Below are 25,776 nucleotides of genomic sequence, written 5' to 3'. Positions count from 1 at the left end.
AATATCCCTCTTCAGGGTCTCCCCTGAGGTGGGTTTAATATTCCCAGTAAGTCCCTGTTGATACTGGGGACACCTTGGCCCTCAGGTAGCACTTTTGTACCCACAGTTGGCACCCCTGTTATGTTAGACCAGTACTACTGTAGGAAAAGCATCTTTAGAAAGCTAAACCCAAGGCCTTGTTCACTTAGAAATAATATTTAGACACCTGTGTGCATTGGAGCCGTCATAACCCAGTGAGCTTTAAATGAGTGGATGCCTGTGTGCTGGGAATTTGGGAGTCACTGCACTCACTTCTTGGAGGTCTGGCAGTGTACACAGGCTGAGGGTCCAGCCTGATTGCACAGCAGGAAAATGGAAATATGAAAAGTCTTGTCAGCTCCAAATGTCCCTCAGCTGTGTTGTAATCACATAATCAAGGCCAGCTCAGCTTGGTGTGATATTTTTCATTATGAAACATAATTCTTCCTGGAATTTTAGTTCTTGCTTGCCCTCTATCCCCAGATGTGCCAGCTTACAGCAGAAATTAATGCTGGGGGAGGGAGGATCCAAGTGGGAAAGGGACCAAGACATTTAAATATTGGTTTACACGTGCTGAGTGTCTTTTGCTGAATTAGCGGGTGGGTTTCAAGTGCTGCCAAGCAAAATCCCTCTGGATGTGCTCATGCCAGAGGCTGGGCTGGCCAAGAGGCACTGATTTGTGCAGAGAATGCCTGTAAAGCTCATTCTGCATGTCAGTAGTGGCAGGGAAATAGCAGGCAGCTGCTTTACTCCTCCTGAGGATTTGGCCCAGGGACATACAGTCCTGATTTCAGGTTTGCTGGAATTTGGTCAGAGAGGTCCCAACCCTGGTAAATTTGCTTTTGAGGTGTGTTCATACAAAAAAAATGTGGAAGACAAAATTCTGTGTTGAAAAGTGCTTATTTGAGAGCTGTGTTTGTTTCCAAGGCAGGCTGTCAGCCTTTCCCTGCCCTGGCTTTTGTGGCACAGGATTGTGGGGTGTTCCCTGTGCCATGGCAGCATTAGATCTCCCTCTGTAACTCTGGTGGCTGGAGCCCTGGGTTGCCTGCACCCATGGGTGCCAGTCTGCAAATCTGCTTGGCTTTAATACTGTTGTGAGGGCCCAGGTTCATTTTTACACTTCTCTGTAGGGCTGTTTACCTGGAAACTGCAGCCCTCCTGCCCCTGACAGGATGTGCCACAGTGTCAGTGCACAGCCAAAGGAATGTGCACTGCCTTGGAGGCAGGAGAAATTTGGCTGCACTAGCAGCCCTGTGTGCACCCAAAACTTCCACACCTCATCCTCTTGCTTCTTTATCATGTGTCCTTCCATCTCCAGAAGTGACAGACACAGTTCAAACCTCTACTTGACACCTGCCCACCCTGCAGCATCCAGGCCACAAAAAGCCCAAATTTCTGCTCTGCCATTATCCTCATGTTTCATTTCTTGGGAGGTAATTATCATTAACAATTGCTTTGTTTAGCACTAAATACAGCCCCTGCCATCCCACTTCTCCCCAGGTGAGGTTGGTCTTTCTGGACACTACTCCAGGCCACTCCACATGGATAAACCTCCAGCCTTGGGCAAATGCAGTCACTTCCCAGGGATAAATAAACCATGCTGGCAGTTCATAGCTGCCAAGGACAATCTCTGATCAAGTAGAAGATCTCCAAGGAAAAGCACACACAGCCTGTTCCTTCCCAATTAAACATCAACCAGGTGAATCCACAGCTCTCAGGTAGGAGAGCTAGCAGGCTCGGACATCCCAAAAAATTCTTGTGTTACCCCAGACAACCCCCTACTTCTTATCCAGGAAATAACTCAGGGAGGTGATTTCTCACATGATTTATGTTTGCTCTGCTCACCCCAGAGAACACATTTTCACTGGGGTACTTGGATCTGCTGAGATCAGGAATAACTGTTATTGATATCTAAATGTGCTCAACCCAAACAAACTGCCTCTCAGACTGTGCACAAAAAACCATCCTGCCCCTTCCCTGCACTTCCAAAGAGCCAAAGGGCACGGAATTTTCATGGTTCACTGAGTAGTTAGAGGAGGGTAATCATTAACCTGCTGAGGACAGTCTTTCTTTTGTGAGGCCCTTTATCAGGTGATCTTGCTAACAGACCTGGGGAGTATCTGGGTAAGGGAAGCAACGTTATGTTCCGACAAAATTCCGACTGTCCCCAGCGTGGGAGGTGTCAGCACAGATGTGAGGTGTGTTTTTGCTGCCAGGTCAGGCCAGCTTGTGGCGTATGGAATTCTGGGTTCATGTGGCTTTGATTGAGTTCCAGCCCAAAGCTCCCAACATCCACATCCAGCTCTCCAGGGGTGCCTTTGCCATGGGAAACTTTGGATACATTTGTGGGCATGACTCACCATACAGGTCCTTTGCACTCAGCTTGGAGGCTCCCTCGGCTTTGCCCATGCTGCCACTGCAAAAGGAAGAAGGTGCAAATCAACCATCAGCTCCGGAATATTTTTAACATCAGTTTTCACACAGCAGCTCTGCAGTTGCCCAGAGGGACCAGCCCTTCCCTTCCTTGCAAAGCATTTCCTTGTGGGCCGTGTCGGCGGTTCCCTGTGCAACCCTACCCGTTATCCACACCACAGGCACATGTCACTGAACCCAGCTGTGGAAACAGGACACGGAGCAGCCCAGCCAGGCCTGTCCCCACTAGAGTTACCTTCACAATGTCCCCTGGAAGGACAGCACTCTGGAGGGACTGGGTTAAAGACAGTGGCTCCCAGTGTGCCATAAATGGGGATGTTACAGGGAGACCCCGTCCAGTTTATCCCTGAGTCCACCTGAACATGAGGCAGTACAAGAGCCAAGGTGATGATCCCTTCTCAATGGACATGTTGGAGATGTACCCCTTGAAGGCAGGTACTTGGATATAGAACATATCCTATGTAAGGGAGGGTGGGATTGTGTGTAAACAGTTGAGTTTTGGGCTGTCAAGTCTCTAAGCTTGTAGGGCCATCCCCCATGCCTGGGTCATGGGTAGGAATGAGCACCCAGGAGATAACAGTTTTCTCTGGCAGAGGAGGATCCAATGGGATCTGAGATGCTGTGGTTGGGCTGTCCTGCATGGAGCAATGAGCCCATGGGGGCCCAGGGGCTGCTTTGTGCTCTGTCACCGTGTCCCCATGAGGGCAGACTGTGGTTCAGGTGCTCATACCCAGTGCAGGAAGGAGGGAGAGAGATGGTGGCTCTGGCTCCACTGGGAGGTTGCCATGGGCTGCTGTAGCCCAAAGCTGCAGGTGGAGAAACTCCTGGTGTCCCTCTGCTCTCTCCACCTAATGTGCCATTATCAAACCCCAGTGCAGAGGACAGATGATGTGTGAGGCAGTGCCAGATTGTGAGGTGCCCAGGAGGGGTGAAACAAACACCAGGGACTTTGGGGATGAGTGGGACTGCTTGGAGTATCCCCTGAACAGTAGGAAGGAGTGGTGCAGGAAGATCCTTACTTTGTTGCGCCGGGGTTGCTGTTGAGGGATCCCTTGTGACTCATGTTGCTTCACAAGCCAGGCAACTGCAGCAGAAGCACAAGAGACAGGATCAGTGGTTATAGAACAGGCTCTCAGGTGATTTATCTGTGTGCATCCTGCCCTCCCTGTCTCCAAGCTGTGGTCTCCAAGCAGATGAAGCAGTCAGGTAAGTACAAGACTCCCTGTTCTCAGTCACCTCTCACTACTCTGACCTAGGCTGAAGGTGACACATCCCAGGATGTTTTTTCAAAACCTATTTCCATCTCTCCCTCTTGCCCTTCCATTCCAGGCACACCCCAGCTTTGTGGCATTCCAGCACATCTTTTTCCAGCAGCACTGTCCTGCCTAAGGTTAAACAGGGAGTGAGGTGGCCTTTGCCTCCATGGTCTGTGCCAGATCCCTGTGCCCATGTGCTCATGGCTGTGTGTCCCAAGTAATTTTCAAGCCTAGAGTGTCATTAGCTTTTGTTATATGGTAATTTTAAGCTCTGCACCAGCTGTTAAAGTATCTTTACGAGAGAATTGCCCACATAAAATAATAAAGGATAACTGAATGCTGCTCCACTGGCACCTCAGGGATGAAGGAAAATGTACTGCGGTGAGTGGTTAGTGAAAGGCAGACAGGATCAGCACAGATCATTTTCCTCTTCTTTCCAGTGAGAATTAGAATGTGGGAAAAGATGTGAGAGAGATACAGGCACTGTTCTGACAGCAGAACTGCAAGGGAAGAGAAACAAATCCTGTAAACAAGATATAATAAGATCTCAGGGAATTATTTGTTTTGATATCCAAGCTCTTCACCTCTGCTCCATGTGTGAGCTGAAGGGAAGCCAAAGCAAAGTCCTAAAATTTTTTTAAGTCTCTTTTGAAAAGTTCAGGGCATTTCTGTGCCTGGGTCAGACCTTGCTTACATCATGATAAGGTTGTCAGAATTCAAAGGTTTGGCTTTGAAATATTTGTTTCTGGCCTAAAGGAAAAAAATTCCTCAGTGTCCTCAGTGGGATTTCCTGCAAGGGAACTGCTGAGTGTGCTTGGCATGTGCCAAGGGCTGCCATGACAGCCGTGGGCAGGCAGTGGAGCTTCCTCCAAGGGTTTGTCTTCACTGAATCTAGGCTAAAGTGTGTGTAATCCTCAGGGAATACTTTGGAGTCATCCCTGGCACCTGGGATTTCCCCTCTGGAGGCTGACTATCTGCTGCAGGGCTTGTTGTATCATCATCAGAGCTGCCCTAGATTCCTTACATATCCGTATTTATTCCTCATGTTGGAACACTTGTGGTATTTTGCTCTGTGTGTTTCACCCTGAGGTGAGGGCAGAGAAAGTTTTCTCACTGATCTTATCAGAACTGTCAGTGGGATGTCAGAGGGATGCATTTATGAGGATGCTGGTGAAGTACTTGGCTGTACACAGACAGCATGGAGAACCCCAGCATGTTTTGGGCTCAGCCTTACAACTTTCAGCCTGTTTTCTGTCACAGTAACATGCTCAGCACGGAGACACTGCTAGAAAAGACTCTCAAGTGCATTATAGTAGCTAGTATGTTAAATTCCCCCTTTTTTGTCTCTCTTGTGGTTGATACTGAAATCTCTATGCACACCTATAAGAGGTATAAATTCATAACCACATTAGAATAGAAACCTGGTGGTCTGCCAACTCCTGCGTGTAATAAAACCCATCCCTGTACCCAAGCCTGGATACCTGTGAATTTTTCCTCTGTTAATAGCTCTCTGCTGGTTTCCTTTTACATTCCTCAAACTGTTCCTATCTCCTGGATCTCTTTGTGCATTAGCATAAGATACCTGGAAAAGAGAACTTGGGCTCTTAAAAACCCCCGCTCTGTTCTGTTTACTCTGCACCACCCAATCACTTAAGTCCCACAGCTGATGATAGCTGGGAGTGTTTCTGCATATTAGTGTCATATTTCTGGCTCCCTTTCTCTTACTGCTCCAGGGCCATGTCCTAATGTACTGAAATCCAGGTTACTCCAGCAGGAGTGTGTCATCAAGTTTGGCCCATGGAGCTCTGACCTGTCCCAGCCCCAGCTGTGAAGCACCAGGAGGAACCAGGGATCCAGCTAAGGTCACCCTGGTTTTTATTTCTCCTTCCTATGCTGTGTCCAAAAAATAAACCTCTGGGATCTGCTCTTTGAGGAGCCCATCTGGGGCAACCCAGGGTGGCTGCCGGAGGTGCAGATTCCATGGCAATGGCAAAGGAATCTGGCTTCATGGGTGAAGCAGGACCAGCCCTGAATTCTTCATCTCATGGTGGTTAATAAAATACTGATGGGATCAGCTGGTCTTCCCAAATGATAAGCTAAGCTGGAAGGCTGTCCTCTCTTCCAGGGTGCCTGTGTCCCAAAGAGGCCATGAAACTGGAAGTAGTACATACACCTGCCAAGTCAGCAGGTCCTTATCATGCTGGGCTCCCTTTTCTTTGTTTATTCCTGCTATTCTCCTATTTGCCCTTTGCTCAGCTCTCCCCATTGCGTTCAGCCGTGGCCATGCTCAGCCTTGTGTTGGTCACAGCAAAGGTGTGGTGTGGTGCTGGCCAAGTGAAACCAGGATGGAGCCTCATGCCAAAGCTTTTAATTCTACATTAATTGCCGGATATTAATTGAATCTGAACTGGAAGACTGCAAGGAGGAAGGGCACATTCCTAAGGGGTTGGAGACTTTCTAACAAATCTGCTAAATCAAGAGGCAACTGGGCTTGTGAAAGGTGAAGGAGGGCTAAGAGCATTTCACCTGAAATGCGAACCAAGATGTGAGAGATGAAACTGTGGGCTGGCCTTCCCTAGGTTCTCCCTCCCCTTGAGAGCATCTTAAGAGCTCCCACAGTCTGCAGCCTCAGCCCGATGTTGTCTTCTCCCTGCTCTGATTAGAGGGTTCTGATCTCCCCTTTATCTCCCAGCAGGTGTGGCTGCTGCCTCCTCCTTCCCCAGCGGGAGGAGCATAGGAAGGGAGGCAAGATGCAAGTGTCACCATGCAATGTGTGGCTGTGCAGGTGTCACCTTTGACTCAACCTAATCAGAGACAATTTCAAGACCATCACCCACCCTTTGGCTGGTGCAGGGCAGAGTCTCTGCTTGGGTCACCAAGCAAGGGAGCTGAGCCTTGCACATAAGCATGGTATGGAATGACATATGGACTCCAGGAGCTAACCAGGCACAAATTCAGACTGCTGTTGCTGAAGCAACTACAGGAAAGCTAAACTGCATGGCTAAAGCCTAGCACCTTGATCTGGCCCAGGCCAGGAGGTCCCAGAGGGATTTAGGGAGGCCAGCACAAATCAGTGCTGAAGGCCATCAAGGTGGGTGAAGACATGTTGTACTTTAAAGCACAGGAAATCCCACTCCCTGACTTTCCGGCCAGTCTTATCCTTGGAGGTCAAATATCCTCCCAAAGACACACGGAGCCGTGACAGGAGCCTGGCATTGTCTGCGCCACATTTCTGTACTTTTATAGCAAATGGAAGCTGGCCATGCATTGTTTTGGCTTTCTCTGAGTTTCTTTGAAGAGGTAGCTGTGACATTGATCCCTCTTCTCCAAGGGTGGAGAAGCACTTTGTGAAGGGAAAGAGTAATATCTCTTTCTCCTCTCTGGACTGTTCTCCACTATTGTTTTACTTTATTTTTATTAGGTATAGTTCTCCCTTATCTGCTGTGGTCAGACTTCTTACAGGGTAGGGAAAGGACATGAAAAATTCTGGATTCTGGGTAAAGACTGGACAATGTGTAAATGTGAAATATAAGTGGGGTTTTTAGGGCTATTATTATTATTATCATCACTGTTAATGACATCAGCATCTGGTGTTTGTGGGTTTTTCTCTTCATGGGTGTAAGACCTTTACGACTGAGACTGGGTTTGTTGGTATCAGAGAATATTAGGATGCAATTGTAGCAGCAAGGATTTATGCTGGTCAGAACAGAAACATTTTTGCTGGAACAGTAGAAGAACATGGCAAAACCCCCAAAACCTTAAGCTAAGTGACCTAGGAGTAATAGCAAGTTTTTCCAAGCATGTTCTAACCCAGTTCTAACTAACCTTGTCTGTGTTTTCGTCAGTCATCCCACTGAAATCTGCCTGGGGCAACAGGACTTCTGAATTGCCCATCAGCCGTGCTGAAGGGAGTCTCTGCACCAAGAGGTGATGGGGCTTGGTCACCGGTGAGATCCCTGGGATGGAAATGCTCCCTGGGATCCTGCCTGGGGTAAAGGGTCCAGTGTAACCTTGCTGTCTGTGTATGTATCCCATGCCAGAGGGATGGGCCAGGCAGAAATGCTGGATTGGCAGCAGCCTTGGCAGTAACATAAAGCGTCAGGAAGAAACATGAGCTGGCCATCACACAGTGTTATCTCTTAGACTTCCCAGGCCCACAAAAGCTGTCTGTTAGGGCTGCTGGATGCTTTCCTACAGGAATGTCATCCTGGAGAAAGCTGTTTGATGGGCTGTGCTGTAAAACTTGGGCTGCTTGGAGTCGCAGGAGAGCAAAGGGTCATGGGGTGTGTGTCCTGCACTGCTCCTGCTCCAGACAGTTCCCCCAGCCCCTGAGAGTATCCCACCAGTTCCCACAATCCATCCTACCCTCTCTGATGGTATGGAAGGAGCTGGCAGGTAGGGAAGGCCACAATCCCACATCAATCCACTAAACGGCTTTTGGGCATTAGTGAGGCACTGGCATATGTGTGCTTGGGGCTCCTCATGAGACACCAAGAGTCCTAAATTCACACAAACTGGTTTAGATCTCTCAAGGTGGTTGTGAGAGAGACCCCAGGAGCCTGTGGTTGACTTGAGAACTTTACATGGGTCTCTGGTCTGCTGGTCCAGCCTTCTGGAACCACCCTTCTCCTGCTTTTAGATGCTTTTCTGAACCTGCCTGTAAGGATGGCTTCAGGGTTCACCAGGAGAAATTCAGTGTCTCTGTCAGTAACATGCACTCATAAAAAAAAAAAAATCTTTGGGTTAGTCAGAAAGCATCAGGAAATACAAATCCAGAGCAGAGAGGCTGACAGCCAAACAGAGGAACAGGTTGTTGGGTTGTTGTTTCTCCTTGGAGAAGCAAGCCAGGATCTTGTCCCATCCAAAATTTCTGAACCCTGTTTTTGGAAAATCAGGTCTTGGTTGTTCAGCAGGACCAAGTCAGAACATCACCACTCTGTTTTAATGGTGGCGATTCCTGCTTTGGAAAGGGGAACACATCCAGATGACACTGCCTGGAGACACTGGTGGCTGCAGGAGTCCCCACTGTTATCTGTGTTGTTTGAGATACCTTTACAGCACCCCAAGTTTGGGAAAGTGGCGAGTCCTCTGGTTTTTTCCTTCTTCTACCCTTTCAAGTTACCTTTACAGTGACAGAGCCACTCAGGATCATGGATCCCTTTGGAAAGACATAAGCCTATGGAAGGCGGAGGCGTGTGTGGAGCTCCAGGGTGTGTGTGGCATGTGCCACATTCCAGCAGAGGCAGTTCCCAGGTACAACCTGCCAGGTGTCTGAAGGATACACTCCCTGCTCTGCACATCAAATTGTTCACATTGTGGAGATTCTCTAGAAGACAAGAACCTGGATAAATATAACCCAGCCCAACAGGTCTGGGCAGAGAGCAACCAAGTGTTCTTCAGCCTCCATGGCAGAAGTGGCAGCTGCACATTTGGACTGAGGCATCTCAGACCTACAGCCACCCCCGTACCAGCTTTGGTGGACCCTGACCCCCCTTTGAATCCCATCTGGGTTTCCTGTTGTTCTCCAAGAGGCTGAAATGGAGCCTTGGGAGCTCAGAAACACAAACTGGCACTACAGAACAAAAATGCCAATATTTACATATTCCTGATGGGAGATTCATGAACTACCTACAGAGAGAATGTCTCCATGGTGATCTGCAAACATTAATATAGGTCCCAGTCTGGAGTCCAGTGGCACTGGAGACCCTTGGTGCCCACAGGCTGGAGTGGAAAAAAATGAACCAAAAATGAGGAGCTTTTATATTCCTGCCAGAAAGGAAAACCTTCCTCCCAGAACTTCAACCAAAAGCAAGTCTAAACAGTGCCCTGCTCTATAAATACCCCGGGAAAATGCACAAATAGCCACAGTTTTCAGGATCTTGAGAAAAGACTGGAAGCTGGCTCCACTATCCCTCAGAAAGACTTGTTTGCAGAGTCCTGGTGCTGAGTCACAGCTCCTGGATTTACACCTTTCCTCTCTATTCCTGAATTCTGCAGGAGCTGGGTGGAAGGAAAACAGGGAGCAGGTTTGGGCTTGCTGTGTGTCTTGCCAGGGGTTCCAAGGTGAGCATTATCCATGCCTGGGCTGCAGTTAAGAAAGCTAGAGAGCCAGGCCCAGAAGCAGTGCATTAAATATTAATGGATACTTTTGGAAAGATGGAGGGACATGAATGAGCATTCCTTACATAAAACCTCATTAAATAGTTTAAATTAAAAGACCCCAGTTCAAAACTACCTGACTGGGAGAAAGTGTTGTGTGAGTCACTTGTACTGCCCAGGAAGAAAAACCAGCATGACGTGTTCCCTCGGCTTCCTGGGAAGAGAGGAGCTTTGTGCGGAATTTTGTAGCTTTTTCCCCTCTGTCCTGTTTTTGTTTTGTGCCCACACCTTCTGTGAGCTAATCCTGTCCCTAGCACCACCCAACTCCTGGGAGGTGGGAGCCAAGGAGCTGTGGGAGGTTGGAGCTGGCCATGGGACTGTCTAGGCAGGATGCAAGGGAAAGGCTGGATGGCTCCAGTGCTGCCAGGACCTGTGGGTGTAGCATGCCTGGTATCCAAAAAGTTTGCTGAGGAAAGCACTGGTGGTTGTCATGCTGAAGGTTTCTCTGCCCTGCATCCTTATTATCTCACAACCCCCAAAAATTATCCCCTTTTCCCAGACTGGTGCTGTACTCTGGGCACTGGTTCACCCAGCAGCAAGGGGTTTAAAGCTGTGATTTTTAGACATCACAGCTAGTGGGAAGGATTTCACACTTTTGATGAAAAGGAAGATTTTTCTTTGCTCTGTCTAAAAATCAGGACTCAGAGATCAGGCCAGTAAAAATAGGGAGGGACTCTGCCTGTGCGTGTCATATTCCAGAACAGGACAGATAATGGCTGAGCCCAGCCTGAGGAGGGCATTCATTGCCTCTGTGTTCAGGCAAAACACCAAAATCCTGAAACTGGCTGTGTGCTTGTGTTCCTGGCTGCAGGCACCAGCTCTCAGAGCTGTTCCTCATGTGCACCTCCTGCAGAGCTGGAATATTTCTCTGATGGCTTTTCCAAGCTCGAAGGCATCTGTGGAACAGCTGGGAGACTCAGCAAAAAGCTGGCACTGGTGGGGGTTGCAGACTGCCCATCCCTGGAAGTATCCAAGGCCAGGTTGGACAGGGCTTGGAGCAACCTGGTCTAAGGGAAGGTGTCCCTGCCCATGGCAGGGGATGGAGCTGGATGGGCTTTAAGGTCCCTTCCAACCCAAACCATCCCAGAATCTGTGAGGATGGGCTAAAGCTGGGATGAGGGTTCCTGTTGTGTCCCTACTGTTTCCTGCAGTAATGCCACAACTGTGATGGAAAGAAGCACAGCAGGGTGATGTTTGTCATGGCGGGATTTCCAGGAACCAAGCTCAGGACTGTCACATCCATGCTGGAAGATGGTGTTCTGTTTATGCAAAGCACCCACAAGACTGCTCCTTCCAGAAGCTTCAAAGGTGCCTTTTCCAACAGGGACCATGCTGATATCCCCTGGGTGGTCCTGGTTTGTCTGGTGGGGATCAATCATTTCTCACTAGGTGTGGGTGTACAGGTAGGGGACAGGTTGGCCTTGCTATTCGAGCTAACTACTCAAGCGTTTTAATTTTCCATTAGATGATTGCTGTAATGTGTAAGTACACGGTGCCCTCCTCAATCAATCCTGTGCAATCCCTAGAGCCAGCCTCAGCATTCCTGCCTCCTTACCCCTAACAGGACAGCTGTAAAGCCTAATAGAAGCACTTGGCAAACAAATTCATTTTCCACAGTAATTCCCAACCTTTAGCCCCAGGCAGAGCACGCTACACCTGACCATCTTTGCCTAGCTACTGCCAGCCCAAACTGGGCTGAAAAGCACCAAGCAAAGCCGGGGGGTGTGGCTGGTTCCTCATCCCCTCAGGAGGGGCAAGAGGGAGTCTTGTTTGTCAGTGCACTCCTCCGTGCTGACTGGTTCATGAGCAAGACAGAGCTGCTGAGATCCAAGGGACCTTTCCACTACCTCCTCCTAAAGGAAGGGCATTTTTGGTCACTCCCTGAAATGCTGATTCACTTCCCTGGCAGAAATTCAGGCATGTAGCAGGGCAGTTGGTGTGCCAAGAGCTTTTTCTCTATCAGAGAAAAGCTGTTATTAGGCTAACAGGGGGCCACATTTAGCTTCAGTTTGTCTCCAGCACTGTCAGCTCAAAGTCTCTGGGGTTAGATGAGGACTGGTAAATCTGCACTAAGTAATTGGTCAATCTGAGGTAAAAATCCTTTTCTGCCTGTATAAGAAGGTCACCGTATCCCATCTTTCCCCAAAGAAAGGGAGAAGGCTGCAGCCCATCTCCCTCTGCCTATACCAGGGAGGAGCTATTCCACTCCGCTCCTGTTCCAAATCTTTGCCCATAGCAATAGGGGCTTGGGACGTATCAATAATTTTAATTTCTTGCTGTAAAACTCATCCTGGGCTTTTTGCTGGGAGGGTGAGGCAGAAGAATTAAGGGAGGAGATTCAGTTCGTAAAAATCCAATTTGATATTTAAGGCTTTTCCAGCCTTTTTAAGCTAATGATGACAACATTCATTGCTATCTCTTCCCATCCTATTTTGTGCTTCCTACTCATATCCTGTCCGAGTATTTTTGGCTATTTGTAACAATTCATTTGAGCTAAAACTTGGCACATGGAAAATCAGCTCTGAGTGTTACTGAAGGAAAACAGCCAGTTTAACCAGCTCAGTGGTGGCTCCTGGAGATGTGGTGGGGCTCAGGTCACCTTTTGGTCTGAAAACATAACTTGAGATTTTTTAGTAGTAGCTTTTTCCTTCTGTAGCTGATATTTTAATATATATTATCATGGTAGATAAAATTTTAAATGGAAAAAGTGTTTCTGAAAGGCAGAAATGGGAGTTCATGCAAAGGGACTTTTGCTGTCCATCATTGATTTGTTTTATGTGCAAAATGCTGAGATTTTTGGGTTTTCACAGAGTCCCTATAGGAACCATAATATTCATGGATGGTACAAATCATGTTCTGGTTCAAAAAACTCACAACCAGCTTAAAGATGCCCTGCTCTATTTCTGGGGTCAGAAGACAAGATGTACAGTCACAGGAAATCACTGGGTTGATTTCCAGTGTTTGGGCTTTCAGTGAAGCTGTGGATGAGACCACAGAAGGGTTTTTCAGCCTGAACATCCAGTTACCCAGTAACCAAAACAGTCCCAGGAGAGATCATTCCAAAACCAAAATAAACCCTATTCCCTTTGCCCTTTGTTTTGTATAGAATAGAAGGATGTATGAGGCTGGGTTTATCAAAATAATTCAAATGGCAGTTTCTAATCTTGCGGTGCAGAAGCATTTTAACAATCTTGCCACAAAAAAAAATTAATCTCTTGCAAGGGCGAAGAGGAAAAAGCACAATTGGTCCATGCAGAGGCTGGGATGGGAGTCTGAGCTGGGCTAGGGGGAACTAGACTGATTCCAGGGTTGGGAAGGTGAGAGAAGAGTTTCCTGCAGTGCCTTAAAGAGGAAAGGCTTCCCTGGCCACTCCTGTGTGCCCACAGGGTCTTTGGTGTGGACATTTCCAGTTCCAAAGACTAAAGCTATGCAGGGCACATGAAGGACAGGGTTTCTGCTCTGGGAACCGCAGCACTGTGGAGCAGGTTTGCCCAGGGAGGTTGTGTTGTCTCCTTCTTGGAGATTTTCAAGAACAGCAGGAATGAATTGTGCAGCCTGTTCTGATTTCAGAGACTGTGTTTGAGGTTGGACTGGAGATCTCCTGAGGTGCTTTCTGGCATGGATAACCCTGTAATCCTCAGAGGAGAGGGTGAAAGGAGCAAGAAATCCCTTTTATGCCAGGTGGGCAAGGTGTGTGTGGAAGGATCAGGGTAGTTGGCAGTGGGGCCAACACAGACCATGTGGATGCTCCTGCAGCCAAAGGGGAGCCAGGTGGTGCTTACCATAACCTGAGTTTAAAACCACTGAACTCTCCTTACTGGCCTGACTGTCACTGGGGTCTGATCCTTAAATGAGCCACAGGTTTATGCATCCCCTCTGGAGCACAAAAAGATTGGCAGAAGCAGAGTTGTGCCTAAACATGCACACTGGAGAACCTGGTATATTCTGGGAAGGTTGTTCTGAAGGGAGGGGCAGGTGGCCCTGAGAGCACAGGAATACCTTTGGTTTGAGAAGGACAAAGGGCTGTTCCTAGTGCTTCCCAGCCAGGTCTTCCTGAATCCTGCCCTAGGGGCCTACAGCTGAGCTCATGGATGCTCAGGGATGTCTTGAGCTATCCAAGTGCTCCTTTAGCTTGAGTGTTGGGACAGGATTCCAAGAGAAGGACCTGTGTGTCCATCACTCACATAGCGCTGGAGCAGAGCACGGCCTCTGTGAGCAGCATCCTGGCAGCCACAGGCACCTGGCAAGGGAAAATCAGAAGCAGCTCTGGGAAAATACAAGACTGCTGAGGATGGTGGCAGGCCAGATCTCCCCCATAACCTTCTCCTTCTTCACATGATCCTTCTCACCTTCGACTGTTTGCTCACCAGCTGTTGGCAGGCAGAGAAAATGGATCAGGGAGCAGGAGTGTCTCCAGGCTCGTGCCAGGTGTGCAGCAGATGTTCTGGGACCTGTCTGGTCTAGTTTGCACGTGGCTGTGGCAGGGCTTTGACTGCTTGGCTGGTTTCAGGCCTCCCTTCCTGGGCTGTGACTAAACCTGTACAATGTTTCCTTCCACTGAGCAGTCACTGAGGCCAGAGCTCCTCTCCTCCTTTCCATCCTCCCCTTGGCCCAGAGGAGCCAGGAACAGCTGCCTGAATGTAAGGTGGTCCATCACTTGTCCCATCACCTGCCCTCAGTTCTGCTTGGTGGCAGGTTGGGGACACACACGGCTGCAGCACTCATGGATACTTGGAGGAAAAGCCAGGCACAGGACAGGAGCACAGGAAGCCTCTCTGCATTTCCCAGCCTCCAGGAGTGGGAGTAAAGAACTCCTGGTACCCTTTTCCATCCCTGAATTTCTCCAACTGCATTTGGCCAAGCTGTGTAAACTTCGGACATCCTGAATGGCCTGTGGCAGGATGCTCCGTGCTTGGCTGGTGTTCTCAGCCACCTCCTTTTGTTCCTGCTGCACTCACCAGCTGCTGGTTTCATGGGATGCCCCCCAGCTCTGTCAGCAGGAAGCAGCTGGTTCATCATTGCCCTGTCTCCATGCCGCAGGCTGTATCACAGATCTCAAGGAGAGCAGCATCTCAGTGTCCCTCTCCCAAGCTGAAGAGCACTGGAAGTTTCAGGGCTGAAACCACAGTGCAGGGGCTGTTCCTGGTTTGTTTCTAAGCTCAGAGCAGATGCAGCAGCAGCAAAAGGTGCTTCCTTGTCAAGAGATTGCTCGGGCAGCCGATGGCCCAACCACACCTTGGGTGTTACCTGCTCGTTCTGGCAGAGACCAGCAATGAGCACAGTGGTACATTTGCTCTCAGTTTATCCTGTTGAACCTGCTCCTGCCTCGCTCCATGCACAGCTTCTCTGACAAAGGCACAGCTTTTCTGGCTTTTTTTAAACTACTGAAACTTTATCAACTTATTTTCCAAGCAGTAGCAACTCACAGCAAACCTGACAGTCTTGAAGTTATCCCTCAAAGCCTTTCATGCTACTTTTACACTCCTGCCCTGCATCTTCTGCTGTAAAAATAAAAAACCAAGGGGGAAAAACTCAATCCAATATTTTCCTTGTATTTTGACTCTAGCTTGAATGCCAGGTTGGAGTGAGCATCTACCTGGATGCTGAACTAGAGCCTTCCTTCACTAGTTGGGTTCCCTGCTATGGAAACTCTACAGGGGCAGATGGAGATTCCTAAGTTTCTCTCTTTGGGAATCATGGAAACATAGAATAAATAGATAGAATAATAGAATCAGCCATTTGACTTCAGTGGGTCAAAGTATCATTTCCATGGCTCAAATGTACCACTCCCCTCCCACAGTTTGGCAGGGTTTCTGCTCTCCTGAGCTGGAAAAAGAAGTGAATGAGGAATGTGCCTGCCTGAGTGACCAGGTCTCAAACCCATCAGGAGATCAGGCAGAGCTGCTGGTGTGCAGGTACCTGGTGGTACAAGACTCCTTCCCTCCTCTCATGGGGATGTGGATCACATCTGTTAAAGTCCACATAACTCCAATCAGAGGATTTGTTTGGGTGCAGTCTGGGGTATCCTCTCCTTCTCAGAAATCCTGCCTGTGTCATGTATCAGGGGATAGTGTGCAAAACCCTTTTGTGGCCTGCACCTGGACTGAGGAGCCACCCCTACTACCTAACCTCCACACCTGCACAGGCTGCCTGGGTACATGTTATTCCTCTTCATCTTTCAAGAACTTTTGAAAGTTCCATATCTCAGCCCAGAAGCCATGCTGAGAGCACCAGATACCAAAAACAGGACAAACTGCCTGGCTGTGTGAAAGTCAGAGTTACAGGTTAACCCGCGGGAATGGCCACAGACAAGGCCATTTGCTTCTGCCCCAGAGGAACGTATTAATATCATCCCAGAGAAAAGAGGTTTTAATTAGTGCTCCCTTCTGCAAAGAGCCCAGCTCTCCTCCTCTGTCTCCTCAGCTGAACACAGCTATAATTAAGAGCGAGCAGTGTCAGGAATGAGAGTAAGCTCCAGCCTATGATTTATTAAGGGATATCATGGGTGCAATTACCTTTCTCTCGTCTCCTCTCCCTGGTGTTTTTATTAAGTGAATTTACTGATAAAAGGATTGTCTCAGGCTCAGGCAAATGGACACCTCTGTGTTTATCTCAGCACCGACAGTGAAGTCATTGCTTTGCTTCTATAGAGTCGCCACTGAAAGCCTCAAACCTGACTTGTCATAATGTCATAAATTGAATGGTTTGGGTTGGAAAAGAGTTCCCTTTATGGGAAGTGGACCATGCCCTGTCTCTCCCTTCTACTAGGCCAGGTTGCTCCAAGCCCTGTCCAGCCTGGCCTTGAGCGCTTCCAAAGATGGGTCAGCCACAGCTTCTCTAGGAAACCTGTGCCAGGGCCTCAGCACTCTCACAGGGAAAAAATTCTTCCCAAAATTTAATGTAAAGCCACCCTCCTTCAGCTTAAGGCCATTCCACCTTGTCCTGTCACTCCATGTTCTTGTGAAAAGGGCACAGAGGAGTTTGGAGGACTTGGAAGAGTTTGTGTCCACAAGTTAACAGTTCTGGCTGGCAGCAGTGGTGGGACAAGGATTGACCCAAGAGAGTCCCGATGGTGGCAATGAGGAATGAGTGACAGACTAGGACAAACTGCTGGTATCTCCACAGCAGTGAGGTGGGTCAGGTTTAGGATTCACCTTGTATTTGCTGGTGAGGGAGTCTGGAGCCACCCTTAGCTCTAGTTCCAGCAGCCAACACTTGTAAGCTCCCATGATTTCCACTTCAGTCCATCTTGAGTGACAGGGAAGCTAGGTATAAACAGTCTGGGGGAGGGTGGTGTTGACTCAGCTTGATCCCAATCACCATCACACCAACAGCACTACTTCACTTTCTGAATCAGCTGTGGTGCCTGAACTTTGGTTTATTGCCATTTGGATGGGCTGCACTTTACCTTTGTAGGATATAGATCTGGACAAGTTGAGACTGATAAGACAGAGGAAGGGAAAAAAGAAAAAGAAGCAGGAAGGACTAAACTTAAATTCAAATTATGAAAGCTTTTGGGGGTCAGTGCCCCAGCCAGAAACCAAAAATAGGGAAGAATTTTCTGTCCCATTCCAAGGCAGTGCTGAAAGACCTCAGCCCACAAATGTGGAGAGTTCCTGTTCCACCAGCCATGGAAAGTTCTGCCTTCACCTGGGGCAAGGCTAGGCTGGAGGCCCATGAGCAGTGAGGGCTCATTTGTGCCACACCTGCCCCTCACGACAGACAAGGCTGTTGCAAAATCCTATTCTGTTGCCCCAAGGGTGCTCAGCTCCTCCATTACAGCTGAAATTGCTGCTAGGAGCTGTGGCTCTGTCTAGGGAGTGGGAAAGGAAAGGAGAACAGGTGGGCTAATACCTCAACAGGTGAAACCCCAAGTGTGGACTAGATGGGGGAATGTGCCCCTGGCACTGGAGATGAGGATTTCTCACATATGAGATGTGTTTGCCCATCTCAGCAGGACAAGGATAACCTTTGTGGGAAATGCTGGTGAGAGGGGTTGATTTTGACCCTCCTCTGGGGGCAGGGATGGATGTAAGGGCACAGAGCATCCCAGCAGGGTCTAGCTCTGTGCCAGACAGGCTGGAGCAGCCCAGCTTCTGCCACCAGCCTCTTGCCTTGTGAGGGTCCCCAGATCCCACTGTGCCTGCAGGAACAGGCACCACCAGGCCTCACTTGGTGCTTCCAACCAAATCAGGGCCCCAGCAGCTTGTCTGGGCACTTTAGTCCTTGTCCCAGGGCAGCTGAGGAGGCAGAGCCTGTGACTCCCCACTTCTTCAAGGGGGTTGGAAGCTTTTGTTCTGTTCCTCAGCAGATCCTCAGTGGCAGTGAGCACAGTGCAGTAACGCCCTTGGGAGCACTTGGGGAATGGGAATAAGGGCTGGGCTCTCCTGGGGACTTGCAATTCAGGTGAATGGGAAATATCTCCAAACCGGTCCAGCTCAGCTACACACCCTTCCCTCCCTTCTTAATTGCAATTCTTCCTAATTTATCTGGATTACCAGGAAGTAAAATGCCAGGACTTTTTTGGTTACCCCCCTGGCATAGTGCATTTCAATTTTGGAGGCGGTACTGTCGCCAGCCCAGGAGAATGGAAAACTCTCACTGCCTTGGGAAAAGACAAACCCTCACCTATGTGCAGAGGTGGCCATGTCCATGTGGGAGCAGCTCTCCCTGGATCCCCTTCTCTTCATCCCCTTTAGGGACGGGTAACAGCATATTTTTCCCTGAGCTTGACATTTCAAACCAACTGCAAGCAGACAAAGATGCTGTTCACAGCCTCTGCACTCCATGAAAATCTTTCTGCTGTGCTGCATTCCTAACTATGGTCTTGCGGGCAGGTGGAGATCCAGAGCCAAACTGTGCTCTCAGGCCTCCTGGGCCTCCTTGGATCTCGTTTCCTGCATCTCTCAGGTGTTGTACAGTGCCTAGCACCATTTCTGACGGTGCAAGGACTCTCCTACAATGCAGTCGGATGACCAGGGAGGGTTTCTGGAGGTACCACTCTTCCATTCCTTTGGACCGGGAAACATGAATACCTCCTGGGCAGGCAGATGGGTATTTTTCTGGGCAACTGCTGTGCCTTGGCCAAACAGGTGGTTCAGGATGCCGTGCTGGTAGAGCCAAGTGCTGTTGGCACTCCGTGGGAGCTGCCATTCTAGGCAGACACTGAGCTGCTGGTAAAGCTCTAGCAGAGTGCAGGAGGCCATCTCTGTCACTCCAGCAAATCTGTGGACTTTACTTGGCACTTCTGTTTGGGGGTCACTAGGCTAGGCTTGAGTATTTTCCAAGGGTGATTCTTTTATTGCTAATGACAGCAAACTCGCAGGCTAAAGGCCGCACATTCCTGTCCACCCTGGAGGGAAGGGCAGTGCTGCTGACTTGTGGAAAGGAGTTATGAGCCTTGATAAGCCCCATTCAAGGACTAAAACACTGAGTCTTCTTCAAAACCACAAACCTGCCCTGGCCCGGCACTCAGAGAGACCACGGCGTGGAAGGGAGAAAGCCAAGAGTATGACGGAAAGTGCTCCAAAGCAGCACCCCCGGATCCAGCCCTCTGGGAATAATACTCCAAGAGTCCCCCACGCACTCAGGACTTATTTCATATGGATGTTTCTCAAGCCCACACAAGCCAACGCATTTGTTCTCCCTGTTTCACTAATTTTTTTTTTTTTTGCCACAAGGACTGAAACCTCCGAAGTTCTACAGTGCATTAGTGTCTCTTGTGAATCTTTCTTTTCCCGAATGATCCTCTGACCCTATGAAAAGCATTTTGTTTTCTAGCACATTCCAAGCCATCTCATCCAAGGGCAGATGCCAACAAACCTCTGGCAGGTTTGGCCCTGCAACCATGCCCCAGCAGGGTCTCCTCTCAGGACTTACAGCCTGGTTGAGTGACCAGAGCGAAGCAAGCAGGCCAGAGCTCCTCCTGAGCAACCCTTCCCTGTCTCTTCATGCCCTTGGATGAATCCAGGCAGGCAGCCATGACAATTTGTCACAGCCTGACAAAATGGTGGATGCTGTGACATCACCACAGACAGCATCTGCTCTTCAGTGTCCTTCAGAGAATTGTCATGGTTGGAAGAAATCTTTGAGATCATCTTGTCCTGCCCTTGACCCAACACACCATCCATGGGAGTTGGGCAGATGAAGACCCAGGAGCAATGATCTGCAGGGCTATTTCAGGCTCAAGGATAGGTTTTGTCACCCTGACTGATGGTGAGTGGTTTGCAGTCAGCAAAGGTGGACACTGGAGGCATATTCTGTCTGCCCCTGCAATACCTGTCCTGTGGCTCAGAAGACATTTCCTCCTGGTGCTGAGCAGGATCCTGGCTGCCCTCCTCTCTCATGGTGTCTGTGCCCACCCTGACATCAGGGGTGATGGCAGAGGGGCAGAAAGCCAAGGACTCAAAGCTTGTCTTGTCAAACTGCTCCCTGGCCCCACACAAGCAGTGCGCACACGTCACAGCCATTCTCCAGCGTCACTTGCAGCTGCTCCCTTCCCGGGACTTCACCAACAGCCAGTTCAACTATGCTGGTGCCAAACTTTTCCTCGGGTGCCCAAAAACATCCCCTGCTCCTCTAAGCTCTATGATTATATGATAAACCCACCCTGCCCTGCTGAGTACAGCGGAGTAGATCCTGCTCTAAGACCACCTAGAGAGATATAGTTGGAAGAACACAAGCTCCTTCCCAAGGCTTCAGCTGCGGAAACCAACAGCAGGAACAATGCAGGCCTGACCACAGTGGATCTGAGCTGTCGTGTTGTCCCAAACACCAATTCAAGCTTTGGTTTTAAACATGGCCAACCAACAACCTTTGCCTCTCACAGACACCTTCCCACAGTAGATCTCAAGTCCCTCTTCCCAGTCCTGTTTTAAAGGGCTCCTTGGTTCAGCACTGCTGCCTGCCCTTTTTGTCTGTGAAGGACTAATTTTCCTTCTTAATCAACATAAAACTCACAGAGCAAAACGGAGCCAGGAATGCGCTGTTGCCTGTGGCATCCATCAGCAAAACCGTGCGTGGGTCCCTGCTGTATCAGCTGGGGGCTGAGCCTCTGTCACTTCTTTACTCAGAGAAAGTCCTTTTTTGGGGCACATGCCAGCCAAGTTCTGACACTCCTGGATGAGCAACTATTGGTGGATCTGATCCCTGCTTTTGGAGCAGCCCAGCAACACAAGCGTTAACTCCCCGTTGCCCTAATTATAGCAGGGCAATCACCGGATTTTACTACTGTGCTGTGTCACAGTTATTTCCAGTATTTGAAAATAATGTCAGTCACATAATTTGTCCCTGAGCCTTGTCCTCAGTGGAGTTTGAACTGGCATTTTCCAGGAAAATAAGAGAAAGGGGACAGGAATGCTGTGACTTGATAACGTAGATGAAATCTCATCAGGAGGCAGAGCTGTCATGAGAGGGAACAGGGCAGCTCCAAGCCTCCCTCCGTGCTGAAATCGGGTGGTGAACCCTGCCAGGATGAGGGGTAGGGAGAGCTTGCCCACCAAGACCAGCAGCTCTTTGAGGGGCCTGAGGAACAGCCTGAAATTCAATGCATTTCCCCAAAAGAGGAAACCCCGAGGTTTGCAAACAAACAGCTGCTCAAAACTACGTCTCCAGACTTCATTAGGAACAGAAAAAAAAGCCTCATTCTGTGCCAGATAGACATTTTGCTGCCAAGAAAGTGCCACCTACTGGATCTCACCCGGTGGGGAATCACTAGGACGGGGAAAAAACGCAGAAAACACAATGCTGGGAAAAGTACGTTTTTTCATATTTCTCAACTAAAACAACAGAAAAGTACACTGATAGTTCTCCCAGCCACAACCCCTCTCCAGCCATTCTCCCTCCACAGCAGAATCAGAGAGACTTTTGAAGTGGATAAAAGCTGGGGAAGGGGATGAAGTTTTAGGATTTGCAAAGAGAGACTCACCGGTGCTAAGAAGCCGCTCTCGTCTCCCGCAGTTCGCTCAGCTCCCGTGAGTTCTCTCCTAGTTTTCCGTGCCTTCCTAGTTAAATCCTGCTGCCATTCTCCAGCAGTCAAGCTGCGTGTCCTCTCTGCACCGGCTGTGAGCCCGATGCCCCGAACGCTGAATGAGGGTGGGAGGCAGAGCCCACCCGGCACCCCGGCCTGGGGGTTCCTGTGCCGTGGCTCCCCGCTGCCCTTTCCTCCCGGTGCCGCTCGCCCCGGGTGTCTGAGAGCAGGTGACAGAGGTTCCTTGGCAGAGGAGAGAGGAGGGGAGGGATGTGGAGGCAGCGAGAGGTGGAGCTGGGACCCGGAGCAACAGGTTACTGTATAACCAGGATCCGGTGGCCCCGGGAGCGCCGGGGGCTGCTGCAGCCTTCGCCCACTCCCCAGGCAAGGCGACCAAGAGTCCAGGAGGGACGTGTTAAACGTCGGGTTTCTTGCTTTCGAGAACATTTTGTACCCAATAGGAAGGTTGAAGGTGGCGAGGGGAGATGAAGGAGTGTTTGGAGCTCAGTTTCCATCGCCGGTGAGGGAGGGGGCATGCTGCCCGACCGCCTTATGGGGGAACAAGGCACCTTTTGTGCAGCCCAGGGCTCTCCTCAGCGCTGGCTCGCGGCTTGTTTTCCTCCAGCATCGCCCCTGCCTGCTGTCTGTCCCGACGTCTGCGGCAAGGAAAGGTGCTGGGAGATGGAGGGAAAAGGCAAAGCCTCCTTTCTCTCACATGCCCCAAAGCAATCCGGGGTGTGGAGCAGAGTCCCTTTTGGGGTACCCGCTCTGTGGCACTGTGCTCCTTGGGGTTATGTGGCCATAAAACCCTTCGTTTTGCCCCAGTCCTTCCATGAAAGACAGGAGGTTTAGATGGGATATTGGGAACAAATTCTTCCCTGTGGGGATGCTGAGGTTCTGGCACAGAGAAGCTGTGCCTGCCCCATCCCTGGAACTGTTCAAGGCCAGGTTAGACAGTGCTTGGAACAACCTGGGATAGTGGAAGGTGTGCTTGGCAGGGAAGATATCAGCTGGGTCATACCAGTGTGTCCATGGCAGGGTGGGATAATTCTGGTTAGTCATTCTTCTTCTAAAACTGAGGCTTTTGAGAGTGTTTTTATGGAAGTGCACGTGTCTGCAGGCTTCGCCACCATGCCCACGCTGTGTGTTGAACCCCTGCCATGTACATGTGAAGTGAGACCCCGTGTCGCCGGCCCTGGGAGGAAACAGCTGTAACTGTGACACTAGGGAAAGGAACAAGGAAAAGCTTCCCCATCAGGACAGTGGTCTGGGAGAAACCCAAACTCCTTAGCTTGACATTTGCTGAGTTCCCCGCTGCTGTGGGTTTCTTTGAGGGGCTTATGCCCAGCGCAGGGGCTGGCCCAGGTCCAGGCGCCGCACGGAGCCGCCCCGGTGAGTTCCTGCGGGAGGAATGCGGCCGGGTGAGCCGGGCGGGCAGGGGGAGAGCAGCTCGGGTTTGGCAGGACCACGGCCTCTCCTGCTGCGGGAGAACACGAACCGATACTCGGTGTGACACTCCCACCCAGTGCCGTGCCTCGTCATCCTCCTCGCCAGGAACCCAGGGAATATATTGTAAAAACACGGCCAGCCCTAGGGAAAGCAGCATTTAGGGAATGCCTGCTGTACCAGGCAGGAGAAGAGATATCAGTCCAACACAAGAGAAATGCAGTGGGAATGTCAGCTGTGCTGGAGCCTTGTGAGCCTCAGCAGCCAGAAGGTTTTGTGCAGGAGATCCCTACTCCCTGAACTGTATCACTGGGGTGTTTCAGGAGGACTGCTGGGCTGGGCTGCCTTTCCTAGGATGCAAACAGGGAGTTGACAGGATGGTGTTTTAAGGCACTGCTTCCTATCCAGCTCCACATTCACAATGAAGACAGGGCTACTGTGAGCTTCTGTGCCCCACAGCAAATTTCTTAACTGCTCTGCAGAGGCAGCAACTTTTCCTCTGGGCAGGGAAGAAAACCACAGCGGAGCTTATTACACCTTCCCAGCTGTCCCACCTGACAGCTGGTGCCGGTGGGGGTGGGCCAGAGGCAACTGGAGAATCATGGAATGGTTTGGCAGGAGGGAATCACCCTGTGGTATGGTGATGGTTCCTGGTGTGGCTCCCAGGTGTGGAATCAACTGAGTGCATGTCCTCAGCCTCCTTCCTTCACTGGAGAGGCCACTCCAGAGGGACATCATAAAGTCACAGACCCATAACACCCTATCTCCCAGTATCTCCAATTTGGAAATCCCAGGAGGCAAGTCAGCCTCCTGGGATCAGCCTTTTAAATCAGGTTGGCGGCAGACACCCTTGTGATGGCTCAAGAACAAAGACTTGTCGAGTAAACACCACCCAAACCCAGCTCCTCAAAATATGTGTTCCTCTAAATTTTTAATGCTGTTTGCATCCAACTTGCTTGTCCTGTTTCAGAAGGGCTGGGCCTCATAATTAAAAGCTCCAGCGATTGTATGTCTGACAAATGTCATCAATGGCTTCACTATGTGTGCCCTGCTTCTTCAAGCAGTGGGAATGGTTTGGAAAGGAGCTCCTAGTAAGGGAAACTCTCTGAAGCTGATTCACTTTGGGTCTTTGTACCAGCTCAGCATCGAGAGATGCCACCATGTAATCAGGCACACCAACACAATTCCTATTGAAAGCCTGGAAATACTTGGGATGAAGGAGTTGTCTGAAGCTTCCAGGCTTCATCCTTCATCATGGAGCACAGGGTTGTCAGCAGCAGCAGTACCCCATGAAAGAGTCCATGGACAATTTTATCTGGAACTAGAAAACTGAAACCAGAGCTGTCCGGCCCTTTTGAGAATGCAAGTCCAGGTTGGTGCCAGCTGACCCCAGCAGGCACTGACAGCCAGCCAGGGCCCTGAGCAGTTGCAGCCATCAGGCCCTGCCCTGAAATGAGCTAAAACTTCATGTTTGTTATCCTGTGTGCATATTTACCCCATGCCTCACTATCACCAAGTACTGGCACTCTTTTGAGCCTTGTTTTTCACCTGGGTGATGGGGAAGGAACAAAGGGTTCACCATGTTTTATAATTCATATTTTGTGTTTATTTTGTTTGTGGTAATCACCCAAGAAGGTGAAGCACAGAGGCTGTGACTCAACATTAATCTGTGTGGACCCTGTTTGCTGTATCACCTGCATTCAGGTAGAAATTCCACTTTGCAATATTCCTTTTAGAGCCTGTTGTTCTGTGGGCAGACCTTCGTGTAAGGCAGGTGCAAACACCAGGAAAAGCTTGTGCTTTTTTTTTTTTTTTTTTTTTTTTTTTTTGTGCCCATCCAGGAAGAGTTTTGCTTGTGTGCTTTGATCTTTAATAGGGCAGGGACAGCTCGGTATGTTGGTCACTCCTTGGAACAAGCATGTGATGGCACATTCCATCATGCCAAGAACTTCTGAGAGGACAAATAGGTGGGGGCTCCATTCAGGCAGATTAAGCACAGAAGAATTTGGTTGTTCCATTTCCTGGGTGCTCTTTAGCCCCAGTTCTGCTGCTGTGATGTTTCTGCGGGAGCAGCAAAGGGCCGGCTGTGCCCTGGCTTAGCAGGACCTGTCCAAGGAGATTTGTGCCAGTGGATATTCTGACTGTGACTGTCTGGTGGGGTAATATGGACAGAACTTGCTGTTACCTGGCCTGGGAGTAGAAAGGTTGGGGTTGGACAGGACTTTAAAGCCCATCTCCTTCTATCTCCCTGCTAAGGGCAGGGACACCTTCCACTAGACCACGTTGTTGCAAGTCCCATTCAACCTGGCCTTGGACACTGCCAGGGATCCAGGGGCAGCCACAGCTTCTCTGGGCAACCTGTGCCAGGGCCTCAGCACCCTCTGAGTCACAAATTTCTTGTTAGTATCTCATCCAAACCAATCCTCTTTTGGCCTGACACCACTCCCCCTCATCCTGTCACTACATGCTCTTGTGAAAGAGCCCTCTCTTTCTTGT

The 25,776-nt window shown here is 49.8% G+C and overlaps 1 protein-coding gene across 1 annotated transcript in view; it reads right to left on the bottom strand.

Moving 5' to 3' along the window:
- The window catches only part of EPS8L2 (EPS8 signaling adaptor L2), a 49,587-nt gene extending 26,840 nt beyond the window's left edge, over nt 1-22,747 (bottom strand). The window contains exons 1-3 of the mRNA XM_041716490.2: nt 21,793-22,747; nt 3,471-3,535; nt 2,379-2,434 (exon numbers count right to left, since the gene is read on the bottom strand). Coding sequence (XP_041572424.1) covers nt 2,379-2,434; nt 3,471-3,514 — 100 coding nt within the window. The 5' untranslated portion in view covers nt 3,515-3,535; nt 21,793-22,747. The remainder of the gene's footprint in view (nt 1-2,378; nt 2,435-3,470; nt 3,536-21,792) is intronic.
- Between the last annotated feature and the right edge of the window lie 3,029 nt (nt 22,748-25,776).

The sequence above is a fragment of the Taeniopygia guttata genome, chromosome 5, assembly GCF_048771995.1.
Source record: "Taeniopygia guttata chromosome 5, bTaeGut7.mat, whole genome shotgun sequence".
NCBI classification, from domain to species: domain Eukaryota; kingdom Metazoa; phylum Chordata; class Aves; order Passeriformes; family Estrildidae; genus Taeniopygia; species Taeniopygia guttata.
The sequence above is the reverse complement of the archived record's forward strand: the minus strand, read 5'-3'. Positions and strand labels throughout refer to the sequence as shown.